This window comes from Colletotrichum godetiae, assembly GCF_030913485.1.
Source record: "Colletotrichum godetiae strain CBS 193.32 chromosome Unknown BDP55scaffold_18, whole genome shotgun sequence".
Lineage (NCBI taxonomy): Eukaryota > Fungi > Ascomycota > Sordariomycetes > Glomerellales > Glomerellaceae > Colletotrichum > Colletotrichum godetiae.
In genome coordinates, this window is record NW_026851266.1 from 143386 (window position 1) to 156783 (window position 13398).

General features: G+C 52.1%; 7 protein-coding genes across 7 annotated transcripts; 3 read left to right on the forward strand and 4 right to left on the reverse strand.

Moving 5' to 3' along the window:
- Positions 1 to 311: 311 nt before the first annotated feature.
- Positions 312 to 2022, reverse strand: BDP55DRAFT_550946 (carboxylesterase; the record flags this gene model as incomplete). The annotated part of the gene is made up of 2 exons (XM_060569072.1): positions 312 to 1577; positions 1636 to 2022. 2 exons carry the CDS (start codon positions 2020 to 2022, stop codon positions 312 to 314), a joined length of 1653 nt encoding a protein of 550 aa, XP_060430158.1.
- Positions 2023 to 2150: 128 nt separating this feature from the next.
- BDP55DRAFT_110017 (uncharacterized protein) lies at positions 2151 to 2779 on the reverse strand. Its single transcript, XM_060565374.1, has one exon. It carries the CDS (start codon positions 2595 to 2597, stop codon positions 2280 to 2282), a length of 318 nt encoding a protein of 105 aa, XP_060430159.1. The 5' UTR covers positions 2598 to 2779; the 3' UTR covers positions 2151 to 2279.
- A 336-nt stretch (positions 2780 to 3115) lies between these two features.
- Positions 3116 to 3604, forward strand: BDP55DRAFT_551085 (bola-like protein; the record flags this gene model as incomplete). The annotated part of the gene is made up of 1 exon (XM_060569087.1): positions 3116 to 3604. The coding sequence occupies one exon, from the start codon at positions 3116 to 3118 to the stop codon at positions 3602 to 3604; it is 489 nt and encodes a 162-aa protein (XP_060430160.1).
- A 1124-nt stretch (positions 3605 to 4728) lies between these two features.
- On the forward strand, positions 4729 to 6866 carry BDP55DRAFT_110055 (cytochrome P450). Its single transcript, XM_060565375.1, has 5 exons — positions 4729 to 5667; positions 5729 to 5792; positions 5843 to 6076; positions 6135 to 6455; positions 6557 to 6866. Exons 1-5 carry the CDS (start codon positions 4886 to 4888, stop codon positions 6671 to 6673), a joined length of 1518 nt encoding a protein of 505 aa, XP_060430161.1. The 5' UTR covers positions 4729 to 4885; the 3' UTR covers positions 6674 to 6866.
- A 71-nt stretch (positions 6867 to 6937) lies between these two features.
- BDP55DRAFT_661907 (heterokaryon incompatibility protein-domain-containing protein) lies at positions 6938 to 9155 on the forward strand. The gene has a single exon (XM_060574759.1). The coding sequence runs from the start codon at positions 7147 to 7149 to the stop codon at positions 9070 to 9072; it is 1926 nt and encodes a 641-aa protein (XP_060430162.1). The 5' UTR covers positions 6938 to 7146; the 3' UTR covers positions 9073 to 9155.
- Positions 9102 to 11072, reverse strand: BDP55DRAFT_661908 (C2 domain-containing protein). Its single transcript, XM_060574760.1, has 4 exons — positions 10750 to 11072; positions 10404 to 10678; positions 10271 to 10342; positions 9102 to 10213 (listed from the first exon to the last, which is right to left on the reverse strand). The coding sequence occupies exons 1-4, from the start codon at positions 10799 to 10801 to the stop codon at positions 9179 to 9181; spliced, it is 1434 nt and encodes a 477-aa protein (XP_060430163.1). The 5' UTR covers positions 10802 to 11072; the 3' UTR covers positions 9102 to 9178.
- A 207-nt stretch (positions 11073 to 11279) lies between these two features.
- On the reverse strand, positions 11280 to 13215 carry BDP55DRAFT_661911 (putative epoxide hydrolase). Its single transcript, XM_060574761.1, has 2 exons — positions 11964 to 13215; positions 11280 to 11901 (listed from the first exon to the last, which is right to left on the reverse strand). The coding sequence occupies exons 1-2, from the start codon at positions 12981 to 12983 to the stop codon at positions 11770 to 11772; spliced, it is 1152 nt and encodes a 383-aa protein (XP_060430164.1). The 5' UTR covers positions 12984 to 13215; the 3' UTR covers positions 11280 to 11769.
- Between the last annotated feature and the right edge of the window lie 183 nt (positions 13216 to 13398).

Genomic DNA, 13398 nt, shown 5'->3' on the forward strand with positions numbered 1-13398 from the left:
GTCGCAGTCCGCCCCGGGAAGAGAGGGGGCAGGGTCGACGGGCGGCTGGGCGGTGACCGGGCTCCATGGACCATAGCAAGAGTCGCCCTGTCTTCTTGGCCTAACGGCGAGGGCGGAAGATCGAGGCAGTCTCCACTAGTACGAAAAGAAGTAAGTGGGCAAGATAAGTAAGTATCCGTAGCACACCGTGATTGACTAACATTGCTTATTGTTGTATCATCTATGTACACTGTACGCTGGACGATGCCGGTTACCCATCTGCGGTCTGATGCTAGACAAGCCCTCGGGAGTTCCAGACGCATACCAGTCTATCATGCAAGAAGCTCCCTCGCAACCTCGTAGGTGTTGATGAAGTCTATACCCTCCTTCCTCCACGTGTCATCCTCCACAAAGCTCTTGGATGCGTTCAACACCAAGTTCTTGGGAGCGCTCAAGTCATACTTGGGCCAATACGGCAACAGCGATGTGCCATTCGTAAATGTCCCATTACTACCAGCTTTCGGGTTCGGATCTGTCTCGTAAACGAACCGCACATAGGCCTCCCCGATGGCGCGGGCGAAGCGCACGTGGCTATCATACTGCGGCGACGGCCCGAGCAGGCCAGAAATGTTCTGGAAGCTGTAGGCAACATTGTCAAAGTGCCGCACACCTTCAATCTGCTTGCGGTTCCAGAGCAGCTGGTCGAAGCGGTAGCTGTACACGGGCTGCGAGACGGCGTAGAGCTCGCACATCTTTCGGCGGCCCGAGATCATGACGAGGTCGCCGCCGATGGAGGCGCCCCGTCGCCACTGCAGGCCGTACTCCGGGTACACGGAGCAGTTTGTGATGGAGAGCGGCGGTTGTGTGCAGGGGTCGTTGGGGTATAGCTCAAAGAGTTTCCGGATCGTAGGCGGGGAGAGAGCGTAAGAGCGCCACCAGGTGAAGCCGTTGAAGAGGTCCGTTTCGGTGTTTGGTTTCGGGCTGTTGGGGTTAAAGTTGATGCCCTCGTCGCTGTTGGCGCCTGTTAAGAGAGGCACCTTGTTGAACTTGCCCTCGCGGATCAGTTGGCTCGGGTACCCCGTCAGGAAGTCCCCGTCAATCATCGGGTTCCACACTTGACTGGGGTTTCCTGCAAAGAGTTGTGTCTGGCTGAGGCCGCGAAGGCAAGCCAACTGGTCTTTGGCGGTCCAACAGCCGACGCTGCGCGTAAGGTTCTCGACAGGTGCGTTGTAGTAAGCCAAGTCCTGCACCTGGGCGCCCGTGGGCCCACCGCTCTCGAGGATTGCGGCGCGGTAGAGACCGTCGTCCCGGCCGTCGTAGCTAAACATGTGGTAGGCGATGCTCTGGGCCCCGGCACTCTCGCCCCAGATCGTCACCCGGTCTGGGTCTCCACCAAAGGCCGCGATGTTCTCCTGTATCCACCGGAGCGCCAACCTCTGGTCAAGCAGACCCGCGTTGGCGGAGCCTTCGGCAAGAATCTGGGGTGTTTGGAGGAAGCCGTACATGTTCAGACGGTAGTTCATGGCGACGCTGATGATGGGCTGGCCCATGTCCTGACTGACTTTGACAATGCCCGAGAGGTTGTATTGAGGGTCGGCCTGCGTTGTATACAGGTCAGTCCTAATATTTGATGTTCCAAGGTAGATATCGTCTTACAATGGACCCAGTGTATAAACCACCCCCAAAGACCCAAACGAGAACCGGTAGCGGCTTCTCGGGCTTTCCAGCAGGACGAACCACATTGAGGGTCAAGCAGTCCTCAGACATGTTGAAAGTCCCTCTAAACTGCATACAACTGTAGCCTTGTTCCGTGGCATCTTTCGTCCCTTCGAAGGAAGTGTTGAGGCTTTGAGGCCACTTGTACCGGAGCTGTCCGACTGGAGGTTGCGCAAAAGGGACACCGAGAAAGGCATCTTGGTCCCATTCAGCAAGATGCCGGCCTTGATAAGTGCCATTGAGGACCTGGGCTGTAGGGTCTTGAGCTGCCACGGCCTGGAGGAAGCAAGCCGCAGCTGCGGAAAACAAAAAGGACAACCGAGCCATGAGAACAAGAAGGAGGATCAAGCTGCTGCTCTTTTCTGGTGCTCCTTCCCTCTCTTTTCCACTCGGCGTCCCCTTTCCTCTATGTACCACGTTTTATACGCCCTTCCAGCGTAGCATCGAAGCTCGCTGTCCCCCTGATGCGTTCATCGTGTTCCTCACGTTCATTGCCATACCGCTTGGAAAAGTGTTGCCGGCCGAAACCCTGACACGCCTGATTGGAGGAATTTGACAAAAACCGCAAGAGAACCTCGTCGCCTCTAATCTCTAGTGTCGGACTTAGCAGCTTTTACGACCTGGGGTAAATCATTGGAGAAGAATGCGGGGAGATGCGGGGAGAACGCTATTGACGGCCCTTGGTCCTGGGGTAAGCTGGACAGGGTGATCTCGAACTGGGAGAATTTGCCGGGGTGATTTGGCGGATGTAGGTAAGAGATGCGGCATGGCTGGCAGATTGGAGATGCAGAGATAATTTTCCCGCCGTCTAGAGTGGCCTGTACTAGCGGGGACATCTGCATGTGAAGCAGGAGAGCTGAGGGTGATGATGTAGCCCATGGTGGTTGAAGGTGCTGTCGCATTAGCCCCTTCAAATTTCCAGTCCCTGTGATCCATGTTAGCCGTTTTGTGACTCTAATGAGATGGCCAGAATTTTTTCCTTTTTTTTTCTTTGTTTGGCTTACGCACTTATTACATCAGGTTGCTTGTTGACTGGAAAGGTGTGAAGCTCAAGTGAGTGACATGTGAGAGGCATGTGAGTGAGTGTGCTTGATGAGAGTGAATCTCACTTGTTTCTTACCGAGCCACTCATCTCACTCTGCCACCGTGTAGACTCTTTCACACTGTACCCTCCACACGGTATCCGGCTAAATCCCGGCTGCTCACCAGTTCCTTGTTGACGTCAACAGCCGTGAGCTTAGAAATTCTGAATTGAAGCTTCCCACCCAAAACTCTCCGATTTATTTTAGGATCTCGATTCGACAGCGACAGCGACAGCGACAGCGACAGCAAAAGCTCTCAGCGACTCTATTTGAAGCTATCGCCAACATCCTTTAGTTACAAATTGAATCCTTAATACGTCAAACAAAACCTGGTCAACATGTTTTGCAGAGCGTGCCGTCGCGCAATTGCGCTCCCCAAGCCCGCTTTGAATGCCCTCATTACCAAAGCTCCCCTCTCAAGTCTCTCGATCGCAGCAAGAAGCTACACTCTTCGATCTACTCCTACCAACCCACTAGTCAAGAGATCTGTCCTCGCGATCCGGTCATCACCTCATATCAACCTCCGATCGAGCTCCAAGCGCTCCTACTCCTCCGCGACCGAGACCCCGATAGCCCTCGAGAAGCCCGACCACCTTGACGATGCCGAGTCAACGATATGGGATAAGCTGACCGCCGAGTTCGCGCCTTCGGAGCTCATTGTACAAGACGTTTCGGGCGGATGCGGTTCCATGTACGCCATCGACATCACCTCGGCTAAGTTCAAGGGCGCCAATATGCTGAAGCAGCAGCGCATGGTCAATGCCGTCTTGGGCGATATGATGAAGCAGTGGCATGGTGTCCAGCTGCGCACCAAGGCGCCTCAATAAGGATATAAAGAAACGACCGGGCCGATCGTGGCGACGAAGACGACTGTACTATAGAAGAAAGTGTACCAATAACGGTCGACACTCGACCGAGCAATCCCAACACGCGGACGGCGAAGGCTGGAGCACCTAAAGAAAGATGAGGAAGGCCGTTCCGTCAAGTTACGGACGGAAGTTGTATGCTATTGTGCTTTTAATCCAGACAACCACATGTTCACTTCTCACATCTCCACTTCTCATCAATCGATCTATCGCGATCCATCCATGTGTTTCCCCGGTGCAGACTTCCAGGTCACCGCGGCCTTCACAAAAGTTCAACCGAACTCGTCTTTGCCTCAAGCTGTTCCTCAACCACCACAGACTTTGTCGCAATGCTTGCTGCCATTATGCTTATCCTGCGTTGTCACCTTGTTACTTCCCCTTCTCCAGCCAATAATATCTCCTCTATTACTCCTCCATCTCGTGTCTGTGGGCCTGGTATGGGTCGTCGACAAAGTCTAGCTATCAGTAAGGAGTACAGCCTTGGCATCAAGTTAAAGATATTTGAATAGCAGCAGCTTACCAAGACACCAAGACCTTGCTCTTTTGCCCATTCCGAATTCTATCAGAGTCCGGCGGCGATCCATCATGGCACATCCGTTGTAACCACAAAAGCGCAAGTGCTTACGCCGACATATCCGTACTCCCTGCCTGTACTCCGTACGTTACACAAGACAGAGTCGAGGAACCCACATAAGCTGCCTCCCCTCTAAACGTTTCCTCCCAAAACGTCCAATCACCATCATTAACATTTCAATTCTCTAATTGCCGATCTCCCATTCACGTCTTGCCCAAGTTCGACAGGTAACTCGCCATTGGATATCACTGAGCATCGATAGACTAGATTTCTGCAATAAAATGGTGCAAAATGCTGGGCAGTGCGACTTTTCCAGATAGGTTGTCCGATTCGAGGTCGATTCACGATCAGCATTTGGGACTTCTGGTAACAATGGCCAAGTCCCACCAAGCCTGCTGATGCGCGAACCCCGGTGACACTGTCATCCTCAAGACGTCTTTGGAACCCCGAACGATGTAACGAGAAGCGGGGTTGCAACGTTCGACACGTTGATATGGCAGGGGGTCACGTCAATTCCATACTAGTACACGGGGCAAGCCTGAAAAGTAGAAGATGACCACTGCCGGTATTGAAATAGAGGGTTGCCGCCGAACAGAAGATTGTCGATTGAAGTCGAACTCAACTCAAGTCTGCCTTCATCGAACAACTGAGCGACGAGCCTACGAGACATGGCTCTATCGGATTTCACATCGTACTTGAATGGCGGCTTATCGCTGCTCTATCTTAGCTTTGCTTTCATCGTCTACTATGTCATCTCATCCGTCATAGCCTACGGCCGTCTTCGCGATTTCCCCGGCCCTTTCGTCGGACGATTCTCCTACCTATGGCTCTTATCAAATGCACGCTCCGGTCGACCAGCCGAGCACTTTACCAAACTCAATAGAAAGCACGGCTCTCTAGTCCGCATCGGCCCCAATGACCTCGTCACCGACGACCCGGACATCCTCCGCCGCATGAATGCCGCACGCTCAACTTACGGCCGATCAAGCTGGTACGACACCACGAAGCTGAACCCCCACAAGGACAGCATGTTCAGCCTGCGCGACGCGGGCGCACACGACAAGCTCAAAGCCAAGACCGCGGCCGGGTACGCCGGCAAGGAGAACCTCGCGCTCGAAGACGACATCAACTCCCAGGTTGCTAATTTCGTGGACCTCATCCAGAGGAAGTATGTCACTACCAACGACGAGGTCAGGCCGATGGATCTGGGTAGGACAGCGCAGTACTTTACCTTGGATGTTATCACCAGAGTTGCGTACGGCAAAGAGTTTGGATACTTGATTACTGATTCGGATGTCCATGACTACATCAGCACGACGGAAGCGGCTATACCGATTCTGCAGCTCTGCAGTGAGGTGCCGTGGCTTGCCAGCGTTATGTTTTCCAAGCCCGTCCTGGGCGCGGTTGGTCCAAAACATACTGATAAGAGCGGGTTGGGAAAGTTGATGGGGTAGGTTTTGCTTCCTCTATACACTGAGTAGCACAATGATTCGATGCTGACCGGAACGTAGAGTCGCCAAGGAGGTTGTAGGACAACGTTTCGGCGCGGATGCAAAGGAGCGACCGGATATGCTGGTATGTCGACCTTTTCACCTTTCATTTGGAGCAGAGCTGAGAATGAACAGGGTGCCTTTATTCGGCACGGCGTCAGCCAGAGTGAATGTGAAACCGAAGTTCTCTTCCAGATTGTTGCTGGATCAGACACGACCGCAACAGCAATCCGGACAACTCTCCTCAATCTGATGACATCTCCCCTCGCATATTGCACTCTACGAAGTGAAATTGCTACAGCTATCACTCAAGGCCACATCTCTTCGCCCATTACCAGTGAGGAGAGTAAAACGTTGCCATACCTCCAGGTCAGCTCCTCAGTTACAGAACCACATTTCGTATGGAGACTTTGCTGATCAACCGTAGGCCATAATCTATGAGGGTCTCCGAATGTGTGCTCCCTTCACGGGTCTTTGCGCTAAGGAAACACCTGCCGGAGGAGATACCATTGACGGACGTTTCATCCCCGGGGGGACGCGCATCGCCCAGAATGTCTGGGGCACGCTGCGCCGCGTCGATGTCTTTGGTAAAGACGCGGACCTCTTCCGGCCTGAGCGGTGGATCGAGGCGGACGAGGCGACGAAGGATAAGATGCAGAAGACTACTGAGTTCGCTTTTGGATATGGGCGATGGGGTTGTGCGGGTAAAAATGTTGCGTTCCTGGAGTTGAACAAGGTGTTTTTTGAAGTGAGTGTCTACTTCCCTCTTTCCCGAATCCTCTTTCCCGAATTTGAAAGTGCTGCGGCGGTGTAAAGAGTCGAGATGCTGACATGTACAAATTCCCATAGTTGCTTCGCAATTTTGACTTTCAGATCTTGGATCCTGCGAAGCCTTGGCATAGCGTGAATCACAACATGTTCATGCAAGATAACTTCTGGGTCAAAGTTACTGCGCACAAGAACTAGGAAGATCGGGGCAAGGAAAACGCAGCTAGATCGCAAAGCGTCCTTTCCATAGATCGTCCTTAACCTAGCTGCTTATCTTCGCGCAGCTTCCAGTGGTATCGTTCATGATGATTTGGATCTTAGCTGTCGCGCTATAGTAAGTAATATGTGAAGTGGTCAGTATAACAATGGTGACTCAAAGTGCCTACAAAGTATGTAGTACTCGGAGCATGGCCATGCCCACCTCCGGACATGCGACTCGCTGCTAAGATATGACTCGGTACCGCAGCGGCTCATGATTGGTTCAGTCAACTTTTGCAAGATTCGGCCCTCTGCAGCATGTCGGGCTGTCGGCAGAGATGCCTAATGAGAGAGGGGCACAGCAACAAGTTGCAAGAAATCTTACGTCTGCAACCAACCATCCCAGCTCATTCGGGAATCACATAGCAACAATCAAATCACGATCAACGCAGTTGAAGTGAGGAGAATAATGCATGTGGTTTGCAATGGCCGAACACCAGCTGGTTGGCAGCCTGGAGTCCCTCCAATATGAACCGCTAGACCCGGAAAAGAAGGAGTTCCGCCTCATCGAAATAGAGCCTTTGGGAATAAAAGAACCAGGTGCTACTCCGCCATCCGTTCGCTGTCGTCTGAAGCAAGCCAGACTTGATGAGCAGCAATGCTACACGGCAGTTTCATACACATGGGGAGATGCCAGCATCACAAAAGGCATCCTGGTAGATGGTCAGTGGGTTCAAGTTACCACGAATCTGGAAGCGGCGTTGAGACACTTGGCTGCTGGGCGAATTGATGAGAACCTCGGCTCAACCTTTTGGGTCGACGCTCTGTGCATCAATCAACGGGACGAAGCAGAAAGAAACCAACAGGTGTCTTATGTGAGAGAAATCTACCAAAACGCCGCAAAAACTGTTATTTGGCTAGGCTCTGCAAGCGTGGACAGCGATCTTGCGATGAACACCCTTCTCGACTTGGACAAGTTGGCAGATTCGGGAGTGTTTGCTGTCATGTCATGGTCCGAGTTCCCATTCGCCAAGATAGCTGTCAATATGATGGTGGACAAGGTCCAGACCATACTCAGAGAGATAACAGGAGAGCTTTGTCGCAAAAATTCTGCGAGATTGAAAGCTATTGGCTCCTTGTTTGAACGTTCCTGGTTCAGGCGCGTCTGGGTGATCCAGGAACGCGTGCTATCGAAGGACTGCTTGGTCTGTTGCGGTGATACTTGGATGTCCTGGGATGCATTCTACGACGGGTTCTGGGTGCTTTGTGGTGTACGCGACTACTTGAACATTGTCGGCTCGGGTACTGGGAGGCGGGACAGCTCCGCGCTGGTGGCTTTTCTCGCGGCGGCTCTAGACAGGGTAACGCCCGTTGCTTTCACTCGACCAGACTCTTCACTACTCACCCTTTTCTCCTTGCTCAGGAGGACGTCCAATGAAGCCCAGCTCCAGGCTTCTGATCAGCGAGACTACGTCTTCTCGCTTCTAGGCTTGATCAGCCCTGATTCGAGCCCGTCAATCCCAGTCCAGTACAACAAAGATTGGCAAAGGATTCGCACGGAAGTTGCCAAAGCCTGTCTGATCTACTATGGCCCAAGAATACTATCATTCGCCGGGCCCGGGGGCGTACACAATGCCGCCGCATCGTTCATTCGCAAACCTTCATGGGCACCCGACTGGTCTTCGAAATACCTGGCTCAGCCGCTGAACGCTCCATCCCTGTTCATGGTACGAGGCAAAAACAGAGAAAAGGCATACACGGCCTCCGGATCACTCTCTCAGTCTCTTTCGGCCGCATTCTTGGAAGAGAATCGGTTCGTGATCCCATTATCGTTGAAGGCCATTAGAGTCGGCAAAATCGTGAAGCAAGGAATGCCATTTGGAAGGTTCAAAGGATTGAAATCGGATGTCGCAGATGGCATCCGAGCATCGTTACTAGACCTGTGGCTGGACGATCTTGATGCCATCTTAGCAGGTACCCCTACTGTGTACAATACCGACCGAGCTCTGCGAGAGGCCTTGTGGAGAACTCCAATCGCCGATCGAGAGTTTGCATACAACTGGGAGACGGAACGGGCATCCGCGGAAATGTTTCTGTCTTACCAAGCTTTGCGACAGAGAAAGGTTTACGAGGGCCTGAAGTACGTGAACGTTGCGATCGCCAAACTCGTGGGCAGACAGCCCTTTGTAACTGACGGAGGGTATATCGGACTAGCGCCACTGGCATCGTCCGTAGACGATAAGGTTCGGATAATCCTTGGTGCAGACGCACCGTTCATCATCTCATCCAGCTCCTTGGCTAAATGCTCTCGGATCATTGGCGAGGCCTACGTTCATGGCATTATGGATGGCGAGCTTTTGAAGGGAACGACTGAGGTACAGACGCTCAACCTCACGTAGATCGTAGCTTTTATATCACTGGGGCCATATTTCATCTTCAACGGTCTCATTCAATCGTGTATTATCGTGTAGTTATACATGAGCAAGTCGTCAAATCGTGAGTCCATCAATGCGCCACCTGCAAGCCGCGAAGAGAGATGCTAGCTCTCACAGTTGCACCAGATCCAACATCAAAGCTCTCCTCCTTGACCAAGCCAGGCGCCTGAAGAACATCCTGGAAAGGAATCTCGACAGCCCCAGTCTCATCAGCCTTGTTGAGCAAAGAGATTTTGAAGTTGGCAGGGTTGGCAAGCAAGTCCGCTGTCACTGGGATTCTGAAAGCCTGGTCGAAAGATGGGTTGAAGATGTCCGTTCCCGGAGTGTAGGTCTTAGTTGCGGTGCGGAATTCTTTTGCGCCCCATGTTACCTTGATGCTGGGGTTCAGCTCGTCGCGCTGGCCCTGCAAGCCGAGGGCGCTGGCGATGAGCACGGTGGCGAGGCCGACGATTTGATGCTCGTTCTCGCTTTGTGTGGTTGTGATGGCTTCAGCGTTGTCGACAAAGTTGTAGAACTTGGCGTGAACGACAATCTTGGCGTCGGTAGGTTCGTCCTTGTGGGTGAGGGCTAACTCTTGGGAGCCTCCATTGAGCAGAATGTCTTTGACGGTTGTAGTCGCGATACCGATGTCATCATCGCCGCCAAGGTCATCGTCTTGTACATCAATAAAGATGCGCTGGTCGTAGTCTGCAACGAGGAAGTCGTGAGTCTCGTTCCACTCCGGGTCGTGATCGTTCTTCTTGACGGAGGTGCGCCACTCCTCCTCGGCACCGACGTTCACCTTCGCATAACAGTCGGGAACATCCTTGACGATCTTGGCCAACAGCCTCTTGGCACCACTCTTCTTGGGGCCGCTGATGCCAATTGCTCTCTCAATGGTAAGGCGAAGGGCCCCCAGGTGAGGCAAGTACGTTCGGAAGTAGTCGTTGTTGCTGTCGAGCTTCACGAGGTAACGGTTGGGGAGCACAGCCATGGACGCGATGATGTCAAGAATGACCTTGCGCACGGCCTTGTCAACCAAAGCCCAGTCTGCGATGTTCGCAGCATTGGTGAAATCGAGCTTGAGCTCTGGCGGGTTGATGAAGGCGACTTGTGCGGCTCCAATCTTGTTCATATGTTAGTACATACACCGACTTGGAAGATATTATGTGAGGTGACGGACCAGGGGGATGATATTTGTGAGTGGTGCAAGCAAGATCGAAAGTCTGCCTTTCAGATGAACGTGTTCGATGCCCTGTTGTTGTTCATTTTAGCCATGCGCGAGTCAAGCGACAGTCTTCACGCCAGGGTCTTACCAGCTTGGGAACCATCTTTCCATCGAGCTCAATGTCACTCTTTCCCTCCCAAATGACATCCATGTCAAGTTTGATACCACCATTATCGACCTTGTGGACGTCCACTTCTGATACCCGCATGGGAATGGTTCCGAGGTCCAACTTGACAAACTTGAGACTGGCGAGGGGGCCAGGAAGCATTGTAGCGAACATGGGCTCGACGATCTCCTTCACCATCCTGCAGCCAGCAACGTTGATGTTCGGCCATAACTGCTCGATGATGTCGTTAAGGAACCCTGATGAGATGTTAGACGCCAATTGCCAAACAACTAGGTGCTTCAGCTACTGGAAGAGGCGTTTGGCCTACCTGCAGATTCGGTGCCTCCAGAGGCAGTCAATTTGTCTACGATTCCTGCCATTGCGAATTAAGAATGCTGAATATGTGAGAAGAACAATGCAGACGTGAGCGAAGTCGTTCTCGGCGTTGGAAGACGAGGTGCCTCAAGGGACAATGATGATATATCAATGAGTTACTGCGAGAGTGGGTCAACTAGTTTAGAGGGTGGATCAGTCAGGGGAAAGTCAAGAACACTCCAGCTGAAGCCCGACATCACAAGGGAGACTGATGGTGAGCGCTTTTGATGCCCAGACTACGCGGTGGCTTGTTATTCGTGTTCCTTGGCAGTGGGCATGGAAAGTGGGTTGACGTCACTTGTTAGACTGCGGAGATCACTGGATGTCATACAAGCTTGCTTGGCATGGTTTGTCCTCCAGCTCTACCATTGGGCCTGTATCCCTGCCCGCGCGGGGTTCTGCACTCAGCCGCTGACACACCGCTTGTCGACCCCAGTTCCAGGGAGAACTTGCTTCACTGTCTTGATCAATGAAAGCTGTCTTGGATATTGCAGGATCCTCTTGAGCACCAGTCGTGGAGAGACGGGACGTGGCTGGTGCTGCGCATCGGTGGCGTTGTGGCATGATACGTGGACACGCTAACAGCGCTTGAGACATGCAACGGGACCAATGTACAGGTAAACGAACCGTTACAAGCTAATAATAGGGTATGATGTCCAAGACTTTGGTCTAGTCCATGCGATAAACAAGAATTTCGTCGATTATGGAGGCTCCTGTTTCGCCAGTGGCCTCTTCGCCTGCATTGAATGACTTGGACAACCATCCAAAGAAGTCGTCGTCTCCTCCCAACAGTCTACAGCTCATGCTTTCTTACAGAAGACGAGACGCGTAGGGCGGAAAAGAAGCTCCGCACGTCACTCATCCACAGATCGGGCTGGCTGACAGCTGGGAAGTGTCCGCCATTTTGATGTCGCTCGAAATACACCAAGTTGACGGACCTTTCAACCCAACTTCTTGGCTGTAAAAAGTCAGTTTAAGTGTTTAGATACACGTGTCCCATGAGAGGACTCACCGCGAAGCCAAAATTTCCAACGTCGGGGAACGGGCCATCGCCCATACTCCACTGAGAGACCCCCGTAGGCACGTCTGTGTGGGGAAATTGCGACTAATATGGGTGTCAGTAATTTCGACACTCACAAAAACCACGTTTAAAAGGGTATCACAAACCTGAAAACCCAAGTAAGCTCGAATCCCCGCGTATGGTCCAGGTATGGCCATCATCATTGCATCAGTGATGAGCTCCTCTTTGGTGTATGGGTAGCCATTGGAAGTGGCATAGTTGACATCCCAGAACCAGCCAAGCAGACCAACAGGGCTATCAGCTAGAGCTTGAGATATCGTCAGGGGCTTCTGGCTATGAACGACAGAATATGCCCAATGCGAGCTGAACCATTTGTCGACAGCGGCCATATATAGTGTTTCCTCCTCGGTGGTCTTATTCTGCGCCAGTCGGGCCTGGTCCTCAGTCGTTGCTTCGGCGATGAAGAAGTCGCACATGTGGCCAAGAATACTGTCGCGAACGTCGATAGTCATCCATCTTCCGGTGACCCATCCTAGGTCGGTAGTAACGATGCCATACTTTTCGTAACCGAGTTGGTGCATCAGGGCGTCAAAGGCCGATCCAATTTCTCGCAAACCCAGCCCAGGGTGTTGTGGCTCTGGGCTGAATCCGAATCCAGGTAAATCCGGTGCTACGATGTGGAATGGCTGTCCGGAATTCTCTGACAGAGGCTTGATGACTTTGGACCACTCAAGATTTGTTGATGGCCATCCGTGAAGCAGTAGCAGTGGTGTGGCGTTTGTGCTGGTTGAAACATGATGGATAAAGTGTAGCGGTACGGGATACGGATACTTCTCGCCTCCCGAAACAGTCGTTGCATAGTGATCGAAGTCGTTGTTTAGCTTTTCCTGAACGTTGTTCCAGTCGTATTGATTGACCCAATATTCCGCGACATCGGTCAGGTTTCTAGTGGGAGGCCCTTCGATATCCCAGGTAGAAGACAGCCCATAGGTAGGGCGGTAGCTGCGAACCTTTTGGATGGTGTTGTTCAAGAAGGATTCATCAACCTTGATGGTGAAGCGTTGAGGTGTTGAATTGGAAGGGAAATCGAAATTAAGGAGAGAACGATCATACGGCTGAGCGCTGACAGCCGTGGCTGCGAGCAACAGAAGACGTTGAAGAAGCATGGCGGTGTTGCGTTTACAGTTGTCCTGAATCAATGGATGAAAGACAAGGAATTGATCTGTGTAAGAAGAGCTGCCCAAGACTTCACCATTATATCCGCCTATTATAGATTTCACTTCATGTACGCCCTTGACAATACATTACCTAGCCATCTAGCTAGTATTTCTCCCCCTGCCTCCGTGGAGCTGGGTCGATTACAAATGTTGAAATGAATGAATATTGCTTCGAAGGTTTAATCTACCGTGGAGACACTGATTCAAAACTTAGAAATCAGGCTTCCTTGTAAATCCTTTAATCAAGATGTAGTGAGATACTACTTCAAGGCAATGTGCCATGTTGCATTCGGTCATGAAAGATACCCGGCTCGGTCCCGTTAAGGTTTCGGTGGAGCCCCGCTTCGCGCTCCGATGACCCCCG